The sequence below is a fragment of the Thermobia domestica genome, chromosome 5 (genome assembly GCF_964235325.1).
Source record: "Thermobia domestica chromosome 5, izTheDome1.hap1.1, whole genome shotgun sequence".
Classification (NCBI taxonomy): Eukaryota; Metazoa; Arthropoda; class Insecta; order Zygentoma; family Lepismatidae; genus Thermobia; species Thermobia domestica.
The window spans coordinates 319564111-319584466 of NC_137458.1; the positions used below are offsets into that span (position 1 = coordinate 319564111).

General features: G+C 38.4%; 1 protein-coding gene across 2 annotated transcripts in view; it reads left to right on the forward strand.

Annotated features, from left to right (window-relative positions):
* Positions 1-19973, forward strand: part of LOC145686817 (uncharacterized) — a 59114-nt gene extending 39141 nt beyond the window's left edge. For both annotated transcript variants that reach the window (XM_081760526.1, XM_081760525.1), the window contains exons 5-7: positions 7728-8049; positions 16389-16524; positions 19601-19973. In XM_081760526.1, coding sequence (XP_081616652.1) covers positions 7728-8049; positions 16389-16524; positions 19601-19914 — 772 coding nt within the window. In that variant the 3' untranslated portion in view covers positions 19915-19973. The remainder of the gene's footprint in view (positions 1-7727; positions 8050-16388; positions 16525-19600) is intronic.
* Positions 19974-20356: the final 383 nt, after the last annotated feature.

Sequence of the window (20356 nt, forward strand, 5' to 3'; positions counted from 1 at the left end):
GAGGAAAAAGGAAGCTAATATTCTATTCCCACACATAGCCTTGCATTGGCATGTTTTAATTCATTTGTCTCAATTTGGTAAGCCTTCAGCTAACGAGACACCCGGTCATAACCGAGACCCTTCAGGTCAATGTGTAGACCGGTCTAGTTAGAAATTTAAATTATCCCCTTTTAGAACTCCGGATCTTTCATCTCATTCATTCATCTTTTCATCTTCATTATAAAATCCAATTCCCAATCTTTCATTTACGTGACATATTATCTCTAAGCATAGTACCGTTGTTATACCGTTGTAATAAAAAAAAAATGATCAGGTATGGACGAACATAATGAAGAATATTTATCAGCGTTTACAGATATGAGTGGTTTAAATGTTGTTGTATTACAAAATTAGTAGAAGCAGACAGGTTGTCTCTTATCCATACTGCATGGGCATAGACTATTCCAGTATGATGTCACTCAGGGAATCTCTCACTCAGGAAAAGCTGGTCTGAAAAAGCTGTTACACCATTTCCACCCAGCATTTCTACTACTGGGAATCAAACTTAGGACCGCTCGCACCAAAGGCGAGAGTGTTAATGACTCGCTACGCGTCATTAAGATACCAGCCCCAGAAGAATTACTTAATTTGCCAGTGCAGTGAAAACTTTTTTCAGGTACAAATATATAAAATTTAAACAGAGTCATGTTCTTGTATTATTACAATATATAAGGTGTAAGTTAATAATTGTAACAAATGTCTGAAGATGATTCCTGACACCGAGATAAGCACAAACTATCCTATAAATATATAGCATATTGGGCATATTGGCAGAGTCAGCGAGGGCCACAAGCGTGGGAACAGTAAATGCTTCGTAGCTGTACAGAGACTTTTTCCGGGCACATCACAGGAGATGTACAAAGTGTCCGCCATGGACAGCAATGCGTGCATGACAAGGATAATGAATTCGCAAACCTTTTCGAAGATATCTGGCTCATGGCCAACAGTTGCATAAGCTTTATTGATACATTGTTCTAAGTCGTTGAGATCGTTGACAGGAGTAGCATACACCACACTTTTATGTGTCCCAACAGATAAAAACTCAATGCATTCAGGTCCGGAGACCGGGCAGCCAATGCACTGGACAGCCACCACGATCCAATGTCTTGGGAAGTTGTTGTTCAACCACCGGCGGAGATTCACACTAAAGTGCACGGGAGCTCCATCATGTATGCACCAATGTTGCGGCGAATTGTTAGAGGAATATTTCCCAGTAATTCGATTAGTGTATCCTGCAGGAAGGTCAAATATTGTGCTCCATTCAGTCTTCGGGGTAGCATGTATGGACCGATCAGTTAGTCATGGACAATACCTCATTATACATTGACTCTAAATCGGCGTTGATAATGAGTGACAACTGTACCATGGGGATGTGCATCTGCCCATGTGTGTATGTTATGCATGTTTACAATATCACCCCATCCAAACGTGGATTCGTCAGTGAAAAGTATTTATGTCTGAAACAGCATGATAGTAGTGGTCTGTTGAATGAACTAGTGGAAGAATGTTTCACGTGGTTGGAAATCCGTTTGTCAGTCCGTGTACCCTTTGCAGTTGATATGAGTACAAGGTATTTTCATGTTACGCACACCACTCAGTCATGTTACACACACCACTCAGTCATGTTACTAATACGTCATTTCATGCCTTTATTCGCTCGTACTCTTACCTGGCTCATTGTCCACAGATTCTAACACGTTCGTCCATAACAGGTGTTTGTACACGACAGGGTCTACCAGCATCCATAGGCCGGTAGTACGGTTCCTGTTTCACACACGCGCAGATAAGTTTCTGCAAACTTTCTGTATGATGGTTGGTGGCTGTGAGGAAATCACTCTTGATAGAGTCGTGCTGCTTTACATCCATTGCTATCTACACAACTATAAATGAATAGCATGTTGGCCTGTTCGCGGTTTGAATAACACCATATTGTAGTCGACCACTGCTGCTTGTCCTAGCCGTGTCCTACTCAACACTCGCAAAACAATGACCGCACTCCTGCACTGTAGCGTCTTAAACACAAGCGCCATCTCTGGGTATGAAGTCAAAAACTACGTATTGAATATCAGTGTCATCATTGCAATTTGTTCATAAAACATTTTTAGCTTATCTCAGGCCGGTGTCAGGAATCATCTCCCGACGTTTGTTACACTAATTAAGTTACTACCCATTTCAGATAGGATTGCCGTTGTTTATGGTGGCAAAACACAGAACTAAGATGTAAACAGAACGCAGCTAAGACGTGACAGCCCACTCGTGATTCAGTAATCTGCAGTGTTGAAAACTCAGTACGTTTCTGCAGAAAACATGGTACGTTCTTTGTGGAAACAAGCATGGTTTAAGTTAGCGTAGGAGTATATGTATGGGCATGTGAGTGACAAGGATTGTTTGCTTCAACTACTCTCCCTCCCTCTCTCTCTAAGCCTATCTCTATCCATCTATCTATCTCCCGCCCTCTCTCTCTCTCTCTCTCTCTCTCTCTCTCTCTATTTCTCTGTCATAGTCACAGAACTCGCAAGCCGAGGCTTGCTGCCAGTGTTCGAATTAACACTTTCAATCCTGGACAATTTCAGCCCTCATTTTCCCCTTGTCCTGGGGTTTTTTGAGAGTTAGAAAAAAATTACTGAAATCTTAATTATGCACATAGAAAGATAAAATTTGGTTTCCTGAAAGAAGAATAACCATTTGTCATGTAGAAACGGATTTAAATGCCTTGTGCACAGGAAGGTGGGTGTGATGACGTCATACTTTTAAAGAACATTTTGCTGATATTCTAATAAACGTGTAACGTGGAATAAAATCATTTCTTTTAAACCATACATAAAAATACCCAAATGGAACTAGGTTTAGATAGCGGCATGCTGAATAGGTGCTAACAAAATAACATTCTACTCGGGAAGAGTGATGTCTCTCCACAGAGAAAATATAGAGTATTTTTTCAAAGCACCTTCGGGATGCTTCTTTGCAATTTATTGAGATTCGTACCTGTTCATTTCATTTACGATAGCTAGCATCATAGTCAAGAAATAAAGAAAATAAATCAAAGAAAGATAAATAGGAATAGCAGTAAATACTTGGGAGGGATTGAAACCGGAAATTCTGCAAAATTCAGGTTTTTGAGATGGTTGCAAATTTTCAGTCCATCCTAATTCTTCATCTGTATTACGAGTCTTTTTCCTTTCTTTACTGGAGGCAAAAGCGATTCTCCCATTCGCTTATCAATAACAAATTTCGTCAGAAAAATAATCTGCTTGTATTTCGTATGCATCAGTGTCCGAATCATTTGTTATCTCAACAATTTCCCCTTTCGACAGGCGAGACGGTTGCGAACGCAATGTACTAGAAAACCTGTAACTCCATTGAATACGAAAGAACAAAATGCTCACGATAAAACCTCGAAGAAAAGTGATCCTTCCTTCTTTAGCTTAGTGAGAATGAGGAGCAAAATGCATCGCACTTGTTACGAAAAAGAAGAAAACCCAGCTGGTTCCTAAAATTATTTATTTATTTCGTTCTGCATCCAAGATAGGGTTATGACATGTTTTCCTAGACACATGATATAATAAATTTTACACGCCAATAGGAGTCATATAAACAAGAGAAATAAAGTGTGCATAAAACACTGAAACATAAACAAGAAAATAGAGTACACGTCACAATAACTCTTCCTCTAATTTCCTTCTGTGTCTTTGGCGCGGTAGACCCGGGTTCGATTAACGGCGGGAGCTCATGTGGTTCGGATTCCACGTTAATCAGTAGGTCCACGTCTCATATAGCCTCGCTGCTGAACGGGACGTAAAACTCAAAGTCAATCAATCTAATTTCCTTCTCTTGCCCGAGCGAAAATAAAACAACACGGGACACTATAAGGTGTTGATCAGATATTACAGTTCTCATAAACCACGTGCTTATGTGCAACCACGTGACCTCTGCAGATCATGATATACGAGACCTCACGTTACAGGGTTGTCAGGCTTACGCCTGATTTCCCGGGGCGGATCCAGGACGGACTTGTGGGGGGAGGTTGTAATACTGCTAGTTAGAGCTACTTTTAAGAGCTTCAAACTCTGGGATGGGTTTTATTTATGTATAAAATAAAAAAGTGTCCTCTTCTGGGGGAAGGGCAATCGCCCTGATCGACCCCCTGGATCCGCCCCTGCAAGAGATTGTTGTTTCTTTTGCTAATCTGCAGAAAATTAGCAACAGATCTGATCGTTGGGACATACATTTCACATTAGGAAGTATGCAATGCTTCTGTATGCGAGTTATTTTACTATTTTAGCTTTGTTTACCTGTTCACTTCTTTGAACACTGTCCCTCTGTCTCTTGCTTAGCTAGCACTAAAGCCTAGAGGGGGCTAGGGTCCCGCCGTGGTGTAGTGTATGGAACACCACCTATTAAAGGAGCGACGGGGAATATCGGGAGGATAGGAGCCTACTGGAATATAGACGGGGGTCGTGGGCCCCGGGTAAGGTACAAACTCACGAGAGGGTTGGAGGAATCTCGCCCATTAAAAACTTCATAAAATGTTATTTCTACTTTATTTCCATTTGAGAAGAAACATTCCCCCCACTTCCCCGTCACCTAGGTTGGGACAATTTCGCACCCTAATCCCTGGTCCAGCATACTAACAATAACCAGAAAACAGCAATAAATAAAGACTGAAATATGAAATGTAAGGTTTCACATTTCTGTTTTTAGTATAGATGAAATTATTTGTCGAACGGTATGCAATTTGTATTGGGTAAAACTTCAATAATCTTTGGCAGTTCTTTCCATGAGTTCTTTTTTCTTAACTTTTGATTTTTCTACGTGGAATTAGACTTGGATTTATGTGGGGCTTAGCCACCTCTAGAACCCCCTTAGCTACGCCACTAATGAGGATAAATCCTTCACAATTCTACATTTTCTTACTGTGCTGTTCTTACAACAGGATTAACAAAGGGATGCATTAGGATGCCTAAGTGCTTACAGCAGGATTCCTAAAACCATCAAGACAAATTCTTACAACTTTTTAATTTTTCATGTTTTTAGGAGTATGTTATAAAGTTTCAAAATGTAGCATGTTTCATAACATGTTCCGGACCTTTTGTTGGAACGTGACGCTTTGTTCAGTTCGTTTTCGATATTGTGCGTTAGCAACACTCGCCAATACAGAGACAGGCAGCGCATGACTCAATGTTGACTACATCAGCGCCCCCAAATAAACAACGGCACTCCTGGGTGAAATAGGTAGTACACCCTGTATATTTACTGAGCTGCTATAGGAAAGTGGTTAATATGGTCGCTTCGCAGTGGAAAGGTCTCTGGTGCAACTACATCCTAGCGGGTTTTATTCCCCTGAATTCCATTAGATGAATTCTGGGATGGTTATATTAAATATAGGCTCAGCTGATTTTTTTCTACTTCCCTTACCATTATTGATATTTTTGTAATGGGAAATGGCCTTCCAGGCTATATCTGGAATTTGATAAATAAATACTGTATTTGCTAGTATATAAGACACTCTTTTTTCTTTGAGAATCCAAATATGGAATGCGTCTTATACGCCGATACAGGGATTTTGATTATCTGAATTTCAATAAGTATTCTCGATTCTATGTTGTTTGATGCGTTCCTTGTATCCTTACGATGTGCAATGGCTTTCCAACTAAATGCAATTCATTGATTCACCGATTTCTAATATGTTCGCTTTCCTCTAGTCGCATATGTGATATAGACATTTCCAGATGCGTATGCGATTCCACTTTAAATTAAGCATTGTTAACTCTGCTTGTGTGCATATGTGTGTTTCTTGCTTCGTATTTTTTTAAAATTAATATCGGAATATCCCTTTCTATTCACAAAGAAACACATATGTTTCTGCCCAGGTTCACCAAGGAGCTTACGGATACCATCTCCAAAGAAATACGAAGAGAAAACGAAGAATCACGAAGAGACCTCTACAACCCCTCCACAGGCCCCGCCTCCAAAACTGGCTATAAAAGAGCACGTCAAGGAGCAGACAACATCAGTTGCAGCTGATCATTTTCTAGCTTTCTCTCCGAGATGCTCTGGGCAGAAGAGATTCACTAGCTTTACCTCTCCGCTATTCTGTTCAAGGGGTTATTATCCTATTTCCGTGCTGCACCGGCCAGCAGATATTACCAACGGACGCTTCTATGAAGAAGTACGAGGAGGACAACGGAGAATCACAAAGAGACTTCTAGAACCCCTCCACAGGCCCCGCCTCCAAAACTGGCTATAAAAGAGCACGTCAAGGAGCAGACAACATCAGTTGCAGCTGATCATTTCCTAGCTTTCTCTCCGAGATGCTCTGGGCAGAAGAGATTCACTAGCTTTACCTCTCCGCTATTCTGTTCAAGGGGTTATTATCCTATTTCCGTGCTGCACCGGGCAGCAGATATTACCAACGAATGCTTCTATGAAGAAGTACGAGGAGGACAACGGAGAATCACAAAGAGACCTCTAGAACCCCTCCACAGGCCTCGCCTCCAAAACTGGCTATAAAAGAGCACGTCAAGGAGCAGACATCAGTTGCAGCTGATCATTTCCTAGCTTTCTCTACAAGCTGCTCTGGGCAGAAGAGATTCTCTAGCTTTACCTCTCCGCTATTATACTCAAGGGGTTATTATTTTATCTCCGTGCTGCACCGGCCAGCAGATATTACCAACGGACGCTTCTATGAAGAAGTACGAGGAGGACAACGGAGAATCACAAAGAGACCTCTAGAACCCCTCCACAGGCCCCGCCTCCAAAACTGGCTATAAAAGAGCACGTCAAGGAGCAGACATCAGTTGCAGCTGATCATTTCCTAGCTTTCTCTCCAAGCTGCTCTGGGCAGAAGAGATTCTCTAATTTTACCAATCTCCGTACAGCACTGGCAGGAGATACTAATGCATCTCTGTGCTGCTACGGGCAAGAGGTTCCTATCCGTCTTCATGCTGCACTGGGCAGAAGATTCCTATTCAACAACCACAAAGGCCTCCGCGCTGCTCTGGGCAGGAGATCCAAGTTATAGAGAAAGGATTAATATTAGAGACATCTACTTATTCATAGTACAATGCACATAAACATGTATAGAAACTTTTTATAATACAAAGGCGAGGGAAAAGAAAACGCGTGTACCATTTCTCTACCATAGATTGCATAGTGATCGCGTCGGTTGGACAGTGATCTTCGTACGGGACAGCTTTTGTAATAATCTGAAGTAGGAATTTAACATTTATTAGGAATTTTGGGAAGTTAGGAAAGTTGATTCATTAAAGTGAGGTAAAATTTGTTATGCCTATTACTCGTATGGGGAAAAATATTTGGCAGAATAGAAACAATACAAATAACATGACAGAGTCAGGATCCAGGATTTCATTTAATATGCAGCATTTGACGAAATACTCTAGCCTCATAACGGAGGACCCCGATCGCTTATATATATATATGGTCACCCTAGAATCATGGACAATGGTATACCATGGACCCTGGATATTTTCCCTCAAAATTAAATAAATAAATTAGGATGCATCTTATACAGCGGCAAATACTGTAAATATTCTTAGAATGTTTGTTATTTTTAATGTAAAACAATTTATGCAAATAAACAAATAATCATATGAATAACGAATAATTTACACAATAATTGTGATATACCTATGTGAATGTTATATAGTGACTCCCATTTTGTTTTCCAGTTTAATGGTGCACATAGCTAGAGTGGAAAATCTGCCTCCGAGAGGGAATGGTTACATCTATGACGTGGTTGTGAAGCTGTGTATTCTTCCTGCGGATACACGAGTGCAGACGAGCCGTGTCCAATATGGCAGTTTACATCCCATTGTAGAAGAAGACTTCTGCTTCCAGGTAAAGGAGACCACGGGGAGGGTGCTGAGGATTTCAGTGTTCGACGCTGATTTCCAAGGGAAATACGACGCCATTGGACACGCTCTCTTCTATTTGGAGGACATTTCAGGAACTCCACGGAGGTATAAGATGAACCTCTATAAACAACGGGAGGTGAGTGATATACTCGACTGGAGCGCTTACTCCTCGCGTCAGTTGTAGCTTCCAGAAAATTTTGGGCCGGAGGGGGATTATATCAAATTATGAGCAGGTTGTACTTGGACACTATTTCGATATAGTGGGGCAATAGAGTTCCTGTTATTTATGTAATAAGATGTAAGTAGTAAATGCTTAACGGTACATCCAATGTAGGGTACGTACGCACTTAACATTCTACGCCCTCTACAAAAGACACATTTATTATTTGCCAAGTGAAAACCTTACAAAATTTTCATTTAAGTTTGTGCTTAAATATGAGGTATAAGCCAGTGAAGTACATGTCGTAGAAAAAAAGTTTTAAAAGATACGTAAATCTAACTTAATTGGCAACAGTTGCGATACTATTTATCTCCAAGTTCAGTCTCTGGTGGGGGTAGGACTCGTTAGTACCTTTAGGTGTGTGTAGGAAGGGGAAATATAAAGGTAATAAAAATAATCGAACTCGGAACCCCGTGCCCTAGTCACCACATTGAGGGGAAGGGCAAGAATAATGGTATGTTAGTTTAAGGTTGTAAACATTGTTATGACAGGGAATACTCATAAGCTTTTAGATTTAGAATAGACAAAAAGAAGAAAGATAGATAATTTCACATACTAAATCTAGGGCGAGTATCCACTTAAAAGTGTAGGGAACCGATATTGAGTAAGGGGCCACATAAAAATTTTAAAAATCACTATTAACAGGAAGGAAATGACATCTCTATTCCAGTATATTATATGAATCTTACTTTTACTATTGATTAATATTTTTAAACCAACTTCGAAAAAGACTGAGGTTCTTAATCCAATATGTCTCATATGGATTTCCGATGTTCCATATAGATTTCTTTAGGATCTGATGGTAATCTTTGAAGGTAGACTACGAAATAGCTCAACTATTCCGTGCAATTTCACACGATGCAGTTACACACGGTGCTCTTATCGAGCAATTTCGCACTGTCCTTTTTGGATTAATCATTCTGCAGGTGTCGTGCATTTTTACACAGTCCACCTGTCAATCATGTGATTCATCCTGAAACCGCTTTCACTATAGGGGGGGGGGGGAAGGACAGAAAATATGTCAACTAAGTAAGAACAGAAACAGAGCAAACACAAGTTAAAATAAATAAGAACAATCAGTGCCGGTCTGGAGCAATCATGGGCCCTCGGCTAAAGTTGGTTGTGGGCCCCCTGATCGAGAAACTTTTCACAGTGTATCTTCGGTACTTACGACAATGATTAAAGGTTTGTTTATGAAAAAAAAAGTTTCTGAAGTATTTTAAATCTATCTATGTTACAAGGTAAAACATACTTAAACAATATAATGTAGATATAAATCATGATACAGGTTTCGGCGTCAGTTCAGCATTGTACTATATGATGTAGAGACTATGAGTGAAATAAAGAGAAATGTGTTGATATGGCAAAATTATGGAAAACCCGTATAGTTATAAACATTTTTTTTAATTCTATGAGAACTAATGACAAATATTTAACGTGTATTACATTTATATGACCACATAACTGTAAAAAGACGAAAATATTGATATGCACTAACAAAGTGAAGCTTATTCTAGATTTATATTAATACAAACAGGCAAATTATTGATTACTACTAATAAATGATTACAATATCACAAAGCACATAATTGTAAAATTGAAAATGACTTAAACACACACAGGAATTACAAAGTATCAGGAACATATCAATACATTAACTTTCTTTTCAAAATTTTGCTTGTCACCGCAATTTCATCAGTGACTTTATTTTTGTCCAAATTTATAAACAAGTCTCTCTCAACATGAGTCTGTTCTTTACAATTTTCAATTTCGAAAAACCTCGTTCACAAGTCACCTGAGTGGATGGAACGGTCATTACATATTTAAAGACAGTATATAAATTACTAAATAATCCAGACTGTGACGATAGTTCATAGAGAATGGGAAATGCACATGAGAGACATCTGAAACATTTCCTTTTAGAACCACATTGAGTTTCAGACTTTTTCTTTTAATCTTCAGATTCTTCTTCAGATGTCACACTTTCATCTGAATCACCATCACCATCATTACTTGTTAATTCTCACAAATTTACACACTTCTTTCTCTTCTGGTTCTTCAGACTTGTCACTAAAATCTGCACTCAAATTACGATACTGGCTTGCAAACTGTTTCAGTTCTAACAACAACTCACTTCTATTCACGTTTGCTAATTGAAAAACAGTTTGCAAGCAATCATCTGGAAAATCTTCTACTTCCATTGCAACTATATCCTCTTACCTTTTTGGGTCTAACCAGGAATAATCAAGCAGTAGAGTCTTGTTGGGTACAAACCGTTCTTCTATACTTTTATTCGCATAATCGAGAATGTTAAAGTATAGTGCTTTGTATTTCTGGTCATGTGACAAATTTCTAGCCTCGTCAGAAACTTGATTCACAAGGCATTTTCTTCACCTTGGGAATTCTTTTTTCTGGAAAATCACCTTCTATATCAATTTCCCCATTCCTAAAATAAGCTTTGATGTCTTTAACCAGGGATTTACATTTGTCATGCAATCTTTTAAGATTTTTCTCACTTCTTCTTCTTCTAATTTCGTATAATAATGCATCTACCGACTGCCAGGCCTTTGCATAGTCTAAAGACTTGCTTTGGAGAAAGATGAACACAGGAGAAGTAACTGAAAACATGTCTAGCATGACTACAGTTAGAAACAAATTTTCGAATTTGCACCACTGTCCTAGAAGGGAACGCACTGTATATTTTGTTTTGCAATCGAAATTGCCTGTTGACATATCTAACAATACTGACAACAATGTAACGAATTTAGAAGATTCAACATTATCATAATGTAAATCTATTATGGATGATAAAGCTTTGTGTTTGCTCCACCACCTAGTTTACAATTATATTTACTTTTGCTCACCTGTACTTGAGAAACAGTCAGAACTTTTCTGTTGTTTACTCTGTCAGCAGAACGACGAAAATATGAATGAATTAAAGAGTTTTTTTTTCAAATATTCTTCTCTTTCTTTTCTCCTCTTCCGTTTTGCAGCACCACTTGTTGAACTCATTTTCTACAGCTCGTTACATGTACATTCTCAAAATCAACTCATAGTAATTACAAAGGACTTTTCAACTTACCGGACGTAGAGATTACGAAATACGAATCACTAACAGTTTCGTTTACAAAACAAGCCTGAACGTACACGAATATATTTTGCTATACACCACTTCTGATTTGTGCTTCCGAAATACTATCGCGTGACCTCTGACTTCGCTTCACCTACAAACAATCACTGTTCGCTGGTTTGCATCCACATGCACCTGACTTGAGATGATTCATTGTCCACTGTTGTCAAAATAAGAAGCAAAAAAGGGTGGGGCTTAACACTGAAACGACGGTGACAAGCTAACGCTGACCTCACCCCACTGTAAATATCCAATAATAGACTAAGCTACCGCTTCAATCTTTTTTCTAGTGATTAAATGACTGTTTTAAGGAAGTTATACATGCAGAGAACACACATAGGAAAATATCTTGGAATTAAAAAAAAATGTTTAGTAAACTATTTCACTCTTTTTTGTCGGGAATTAATACAATGTTAATGTTAGAGAATTTTCGGAAAACCTGTGAAAAATACGAAAAGAAAGGAACAATAAATCTATGAAAACTGTCACAAAGGAAAGTGCGCCCACTATAGAGTCCGAAGGGAAATAGTATAACAGATAAATAGTTTTCGGTACTGTATCTAGGTAATGTTATTAGAGAAGATACCGTATGAACTGTGAACTGAAAATTAAAGTTAGATAGGAAAAAATGTCATTATATCCAACTTACTTTTTTAATATTTTGGGGGCCCCTACAAGAGTGGCGCCTTAAGCTATAGCTTGTTATGTGTAAATCTGGTACTGGTTGTTTTTTTAACTGGTTTTCAAGCATTACATTAAACTATGTTGTGTTTTAAAATTATCAGTACCGGTATTTAATTTTGTTTTTGTATTCTAAACATCTGATAATTAAAGTTACTTTTTAAGTTTTAAATATTTATTTTCCTATGCGTCCGGGTCCTCCCAAAGGCTCGGCGATTGCCGAGCAGCCGACCTAGCCAGACCGGCACTGAGAACAATTGAATTAATACTAGCTTCAAGTAATTTTCCCAATTGTACACCGTACCTGCAGATATGGGAACCGCACATGATAAGACATTGGTTATACTAGTTGCGTATGCATTAATGCCAGATAAAATAGAACGAACATGTAAGGTCTGGCCAGAACGAATCTCGAGTGCTGAAAGTGGATTTTGAGTTTGCTGCAATCAATGTATTGCGCGTGTTTTTTTTTTTTTTTCTTTCTAATTCACAGGTTTCTGGTTGCTATTACTATTTTAACCACATCATCTGGTGGAAGCTTTTTAGGTCTCGTCGAAGAATACCTCCACAGTGAAAATGTACATCGTCATGTTCGTATGTATAGTGCCTTAGCATTAGTATCATCAAGCAGGATCGATGAAGGTTGGCTCATCGTCATGAAGAATTGTCTGTCTCGCTAGAAAATCGAAGAGCTAAACAATTATTTCATTTCATTTCATTTTATCCATAAGTCATACATGAAGCTCGAAGGAAGACGAGCATATGAATCGGACATGTCAATAAATAGATACGAAGAAATAGCTATTACATACTAAAAGACAATAACGCTATGGTATTACATGAGACAAAATGGCACTATACAATCTACAAGCTGCATTTAGCAGATAGGTATTCATCTACTGAATAAAAACAATTGTCCAATAGATACTTCTTTGTAACTGATTTAAATACAGTCATTCAATCAATGTTACGAATATCTTTGGGGAGGTTATTATATAATGTTGGACCTAAGTATATGGGACCGTTTTGAAACAATGTTGTACGATGGTTTTGAATGTGGAGATTTTTCCTATATCTAGTATTATGACAGTGAAAGTTTCCTTTATTGGCAAAGCATGTATTAAGATTTTGGCGCGTGAAAATTAATAACTGTAATATATAAAGACGCGGCAGTGGTAATATTTGTAGTCTTACAAAAAGTTTTTACATGGTTCGTTTACTCTCGCATTCGCTAATACTCCAAAACTTTTTTTTTTTTTAAATACAGAAGATTAACTTACTTCTTGGATCATTTCCCCAGAAGGTAATGCCGTACATTAACAAAGATTGAAATATACCAAAATAAATGCTTCTATAGCTATTTATATCCAAAATATTTTTAATAACCTTCAAGGTGTAGGAAACATTAACTTTTTGTGCTAACTACATTATGTGAGTATCCCAAGTAAGGATGTTATATGAAGACCTAAGGATTTTCTTGAAGTTACAAACTTTAAGTCAGAATTCATGATTGATACATTGATGTCTTGAGTATATTTGTTTCGTAAATGGTGAAAGTTCAGGGCCACCGATTTTTCTGTATTTATTTTTAAACCGTGCAAAGTAAATCATTTCTGTAATTGATTGTTTATGTTTTTTTTTAATTTCCTGTTGCAGTGTATCGTATTTTTCACCTGTAATGAGAATACTTGTATCATCTGCATATAAGGTTGACTCCCCTGAGAGAATGTAGTTAGGAAGATCATTAACGTATAGCAGAAAAAGGACAGGTCCCAAAACCGAGCCCTGTGGAACACCGCTTAAAACTGGGTTGGATTGTGACAAGAAATGACTACGGGATGACGTTTCTTTATCCTTGTATATTATTTCGACCGATTGAGTCCGGTTTTCCAGATAGGATTTTAACCAGTCATTTACTACTCCGCGTAAGCCATAGGCTTTTATTTTCTCAATTAGCACCATCATTGAATAATGGATATACATTCCAAACATTCAGAGAAATATAGAACTGCAATGGTCAAAGACACAGAACAAACAATCCAGTGGAAGGTTGGCACAATAAGTTAAATCACAGCATATCTAACAGTACACCACGTATCTTGAAGCTTGCGAGTGTACTAAACACAAATTTCTAGTTTTCATGCTTTTGCGAGACAGGGCTTAAGAATTGCAATTCGGAGAAGTGTAGAAAATCAATTTACATCCATCTCGACCACAGATTGCAATCAGTCCTGGAGAAACTAGGAAATGGCGTGGACTTTAAACAAATGCTTGATCTTAAAGATGGGTACGAGTCGAGCTAAAACTCAACTCGAATTCAAGTCGAGTTTCGAGTCGAGTTTGGTAAATAGCTCGCTCGCTCAGCTCATTTTAACTCGTTTTGAAATCATGACCTAATTAAACTGTCAAGTAAAACCATGAAATTTGAAGCAGTAATATCGAATACTTTTATTGTTGCTCACGAGAGGGGACACTGTTCGCATCTCGTGTCGTCGCGATAATGAGACAATAGAATTTTATGACGAGACAGCCTCAAATGTCGTGAGCACCAATACTTTATCAGTATATACTGTAGTTCTTACCATCAAAGCTGAGATCTGCACGGTCGAATTGTTGAACCCAAGCAGAAGCCCAAACCGGGTAGTGATGTCAATTGGCTCTGCTCGGTTCAACTGGGCGAACAACTCGAATCGACTCGGTTGGGATGAACCGTCGGCTCGGCTCAATTGAGCCGATGGCTTGAGCAGGCTGGGTTGAAAAGAGTCCATCGGATCAGTTTGACTCGGCTCCACTATATTGGGCTGAGCCATAAGCTCGGTTTGGTTCGGCTCAGGTGAGCCATCGGCTGTGTTCAGCTCAACTGAGCCGAGAGCTCGAGCCAGCTCAGTTGGATGAGTTGTAATCCCGGCTAACTTCTCAGTTCGGCTTGATAGTGAATGAGCTGTGTGCCCCGAGCCGTTGACAACCCTAAGCCCGGGCCAGGCAGTGTTGAACATGTTTGCCCGGCTCCCTATAATCCTTGCCTCCTAGACTTCACGACTACCGAGGTCGGCATTCAACTACTTTTTGGTATTCAGATATAAACTGCCTGTCTTTCCAGTTTATACGCTGTGTTATAATAATAATAATAATAATAATAATAATAATAATAATAATAATAATAATAATAATAATAATAATAATAATAATAATAATAATGTTGTAGCAGTAGTAATATCATTCATAATAATTATATTGTCTATGTAGGATACTTGCAAAGAGTACTTGAAACTACACACAGGATTTGACTCAACTCGGATCGAAACTTGACCTGAATTCAGGTCGAGTTGGAAGAAATTTTTCGAACCGAGTTCTCGAGTTGAGTTCAAAGATCTCTGTTTCGAATCGAGCCGAGTTTAAGAAAAAAAACTCGATCGAACTTGCTCCTGCCCATCTCCAAAATCCCGAGTAATAAACTATGAATTATACAAAATGGATTGACGACGTACAGAAGTATGAAAGTTCCACCTTAACAATGTGTTGTTCGCTCGGAAAATAACAAGACCCCAAGGTTCTCCTTCAAGTCGTCTTGGAGTATGGAGCTAATGTTTTGAGTTTCACAAATCACAACGTTTTTCTATGCTCTGGGGCGGGCACATTTTTTTCCATTTTTGAACTTCCTAACTGAATTCTCTGATGTCCTGCTTATTTTATTGTTTATTTATTTTAATTTGAGATTGTTCTACCCCAAATGATTACAATTTTTTATTGTTCCTTTTCTGTTCTTATTTATTTTCATTTGTTGTTCTTTTTTGTTTTCATCTATTTCAATTTGCCTAGTTTTTGTTATTATTTTTCTTATTTATTTCAATTTCATGTTGTTTATGTTATTATTTTCTCTCCTTCTTTACTATAACTTTTGTTTGCTTATCTTTAGTTCTGTCTTGTTCTTAGTTATTTTAATTTCCGGTTATTTTGATTGTTCTTTTTGTGATAGTGAAACATTTCCTAAGCTCTCCTCCTTTAGTAATAATTGCAATTGTTCGTATTTATTTTAACTTGTATTTGCTATTTTTCTGTTCTTACTTAGTTAAGACTTGTTCTGTGTCTTCCCTCCACCTATAGTGAAAGCGTTTTTCGGATGAATCAAATGATTGACAGGTGGACCGTATGAAAGTGCACGACACCTTCTGCAGAATGGTTAATCCAATAAACAGGACCATGTGAAATTGCTCGATAATGTGTACCGTGAGAAACTGCACGTCACCAGCTCTACGGGTGCTAGCTTATTATGGCGAAGTTACATGCTGATAGGCAACCATACATACTTCAGAGCGATTATGGTTGCATAACAGCACAGGGGCTACTCTTTTTTTTTTTTTTTGACAAGTGGGTTACATGTGTGATGTCTATTGAGAATTTTCTGATAAAAATCGTTTATAATTTTTAATTATTCTTTTTGTAGCCTGATGTAAAACCAGGGGTGCTTCACTTTTGCCTTTCGTATAAGGAAGAGACCAAAGAATTGTTTGTTCACATAATCCAAGCTCAAAGGTTGCTACTTACTATGCACACTGGCAAAAAGCATACGAAATATGTAGGTACGTATATTCTCTTATAGTTAGCATGTTATATGCTACGTATAGTTTACCACGTAGTAAACATACCACAATTTCTTATTTGAGATTCATTGCATACGAGACATATTTCTTTTTCCATTGATACGAAAGACAGTCGTAAAAATAATCTTTTTTGGTCTTGTCATTTCCACAATATTATATTCAAAACAACAACAGAAAAATACATCACTTCTCTATTTTTCCACACAATCCTCACCGATTCACAAGTTTAAATATCCTTTTTTCGCAAGTCTCTACTCAGGGCACGGATGAATGTATGTTCGGTAGTTTTTATTCATTCTATTGCCTTCTCCAAAGTAAGACAGAAGTGATAGTGGTGGCACTAGGTTGGGTGCTCCAGTGCTGTGCCGTGGAAAATCAGCACCCGGGGCGAGAGTACACGACGGCACCCCCATATCATATGAGTGACGTCGACATACCAGCCGCGAAGCGCCATCTTGGTTGGCGCGAACCATAAGAAAATTTTCAAAAATAAACTCTGCTTTTCCTTGATTTTGAGCACTTTTTATTACTTTTTCCTTCAATTTTATACATGCGCACATGCATTTTCCTAACATGAGTAACATTATAAGACTACTTCCTACAGCAGGAAGAGAATTTAAGTATATACTATAAATGACAATCCGTTTCTTATTTTGAACAGAGTATAATAATATCCTAAGTAATTTTTCCTCTCTTTCTTTCTTTTCTTTTTCCTCCCGAATTTTGCGCTCGCCTTCGGCGCCCAGGGCCGTCGCTCCGATCTCCCCACGACACGGTACTGGGGGTGCTCCTAGTATTCCCAACCGATAGTTGGCAGTCAACACTGCCGTGTGGCGTCTTGTATTATCGTGGAGTGCTTCCATTGCCACAGGACGTCCTGTAACACAACAAAAACAACTGTCTGTTGTTCATAATTTGAGCAAGGCCTCTGCTCTTTCTTCTTTTCACACAATCTTACATTAGCGTACGATTCGTGTGCCACAAAACGAAACGAATATATTTGGATTATAACAGCTTATGTTAAATTTTATGGGCTTTTAGAGAAATTCTTTTTTAACTATTCATTGTGTTTGAATTTCTATGAACATAACAATAAAATGTATTTTGAAGGAGTTTCATGCACAAATATAGGTCACATGTTTATGTAAAGTAGTCATTTTTCCGGACTTCAACATCACCAGATTACTCACTGATGGCTGTGCACATAAAAATAATGGAAACATTTTGTAGTTCGCAACACGTAATATGCATGAGTAGGCATGGTAACACTAAGGATGCCTATGCAGCGCCTATTGTTAATAGAGATTAGGTAATCGCCTTTAGTACATCAGGCAAGGTAAAACGGAAGCGTGTATTGTAGCGGGCGGACAGTAGTGATGCAATACGGGAGGCCTCTCCGACTTTCAAAAGGGCTAAATTGTGGGTGCGTGATTAAGGTAGCCACTGCATCACGAGCAACAGATTCCATAGTGATGAGGCTTACAGAACTCATGAGAAAGCAATTTCAGTGAAAAGTAAATGAACGGAAAAGAGTCCAGGTACCAAGGATCGCAGAACAAAACATTGAAGAGAGTTGTTACCGAGGACCGTTCAGCGAATGCGGCAAAAGTAACTACAAAACTCAAACCGCACCTGGAACAGTCTATTATCCAATAACAGTCCAACGAAGAGTTGCATAATCCGAACATCCGCAATAGAAATACACTTTTCAAACCAAGAACATGCTAACAAGGGCGCTGATTTTTCTGTAAATTTGAGGGGGGCATTCAGATGCAGAAGGCATAAATGAGGATTTTAAGACAAATTGCATTCAAATTATGCCAAATATTATATATTCTTAAACACAATAAGGGGGGGGCCATCAGCTTTGGGGGGCCCAGGCCCCCCAGGATCCGAGCCCTTGCATGCTAAGTGAACCGCTGAGGATTGGAAAGGCGTAATATGGTCCGGTATAGGTCCATAATAGGTCCGGCATATTAATCAGGTAAGTCTATTATCTTCATATGTCTCCATTACTTTGATAACATTTTACCTACTTGATGATCTGCTACCTGTCGGAACAGGTGCGTCTTTGCTCTTTGGAACTGGAGATGCATGTGCTATTAAGGTGAGTGCTATATGGCGCACTCAATACACAAGGAAATCAAGTATACTTTTGGCCATCTTTTGTGTACAAACTTTTATCTGATTCGTTAACTCCTACCGGTACTGAGTGTAGTTATGCTTTTCCACCATTCAATTTGTCGAAAAGGATTTACTCAGATTTGTTAACTGCATAACGACGTCCCTGCTCACATTACGCTGGTAAAGTTGAACAAGGAAGTTAGGCTAACTCTACACTATGAGATAAATCCTAGGAAATATCTTACGATTTTTCCTAGAGTCAAAATCTCAACGCGTATGGCATCAGATCGCATGTCATTTCCTATATTCTGAACGATTCTATGAGATTTCTCTTGTTTAGAAAATTCTCTATTTCGGAAAGAAAATTCCTAAGATTTCGATTTAAGCGACATCAGGTGACAGAAAGTGAAAACAAATTTGTTTTCTCCCCGCCGGCAAAGATGGTATTTGCGCACTTAGTGCGTACGAGGAGCATACATTTTTATGTAATACAAAGTCAATCTCTGTGCGTACGAGGAGCATACATTTTTATGTAATACAAAGTCAATCTCTATTACAACAGACATGCAAGGTAGAAGGCACTGCAGAACATTGCTGAACGACTATGCGTTGTGAGACCTGGCACCTCTTCGGAGATGTGAAACAGAAAAAAATCTCCATATGTATGGCACAAAAAGGTAGGTTTTCCTACGAGATATGTCGTAACATTTGTCCTACGATAAACTCTACAATATTTCCTAGGATTTATCTCATACTGTATAGTAGCCTTAGAAATGCTCTACATACGCAAACAAAGAAAGTTTTCTATCTCGTAGTTCTATAAAACTATAGTTTGCAGGTCTTTCTTTCACTAAGGGTTTCTTGAAAACAATTTAAAAATAAGTTTATTACTTAAAAAAAAAAAAAAAACCGTCTTTTTCTTGTTTTGCAGGGAAATACAACACTTACATAAAAGCCAATTTTTACTGCAATGGAACTAAAGTGAAGTCTAAAAAATCTGCGACGGTGCACAATGACCGAGATCCCTATTACAACCACACCTTCCACTTCAAGAGGCCATCTTTCACCTCAGGAGACACGTATGTAGTGGTAACTATCAAATTAAAGGACTGTCTGAAGGATAAGCCCATTGGACGTTTTATTTTTGGGCCGTTCTTCAATACAAGTGAAAACACTGTCACTCCTTGGGGAGAAGCAATCGTCCAGGGCAAGCTATCAACGCATTGGTGTAAATTGTACTTGTGACTTTTGTATAATTTGTAGATATTTATTATTTGTTGAAATATACATATTAGTTTATGTAATTGTACTTTTGTTATTTCAACTTATTGTATATCCTACATTTCCTAAGACTCAAAAGAGGCTTTAAAGCTCCTTGTACGCGACTCTAGCGAAGAAGACCCGTCTTCGATTCCCGACTGGAGCTAGTGTGGTCCAAATGTCACGTTAACCTGTAGAGAAACGTCTCATATAGCCTCGCTGCTGAACGGAACGTTAAACTCTAAAATCAACTCTAATGCTTTGTAAAAACAATTGTGTAAATATATAAAATAACTTGTGTTGTAGTTTCATTCTTTCGGACAGGGGTGCACACACGAAGTCTGGACCACCACCCCAAAAAAAATTCCTAACTCAACATACATTTCACCTTTGGTGTGTGGATTTTCTCGGGGTTCTCCCATTTCCT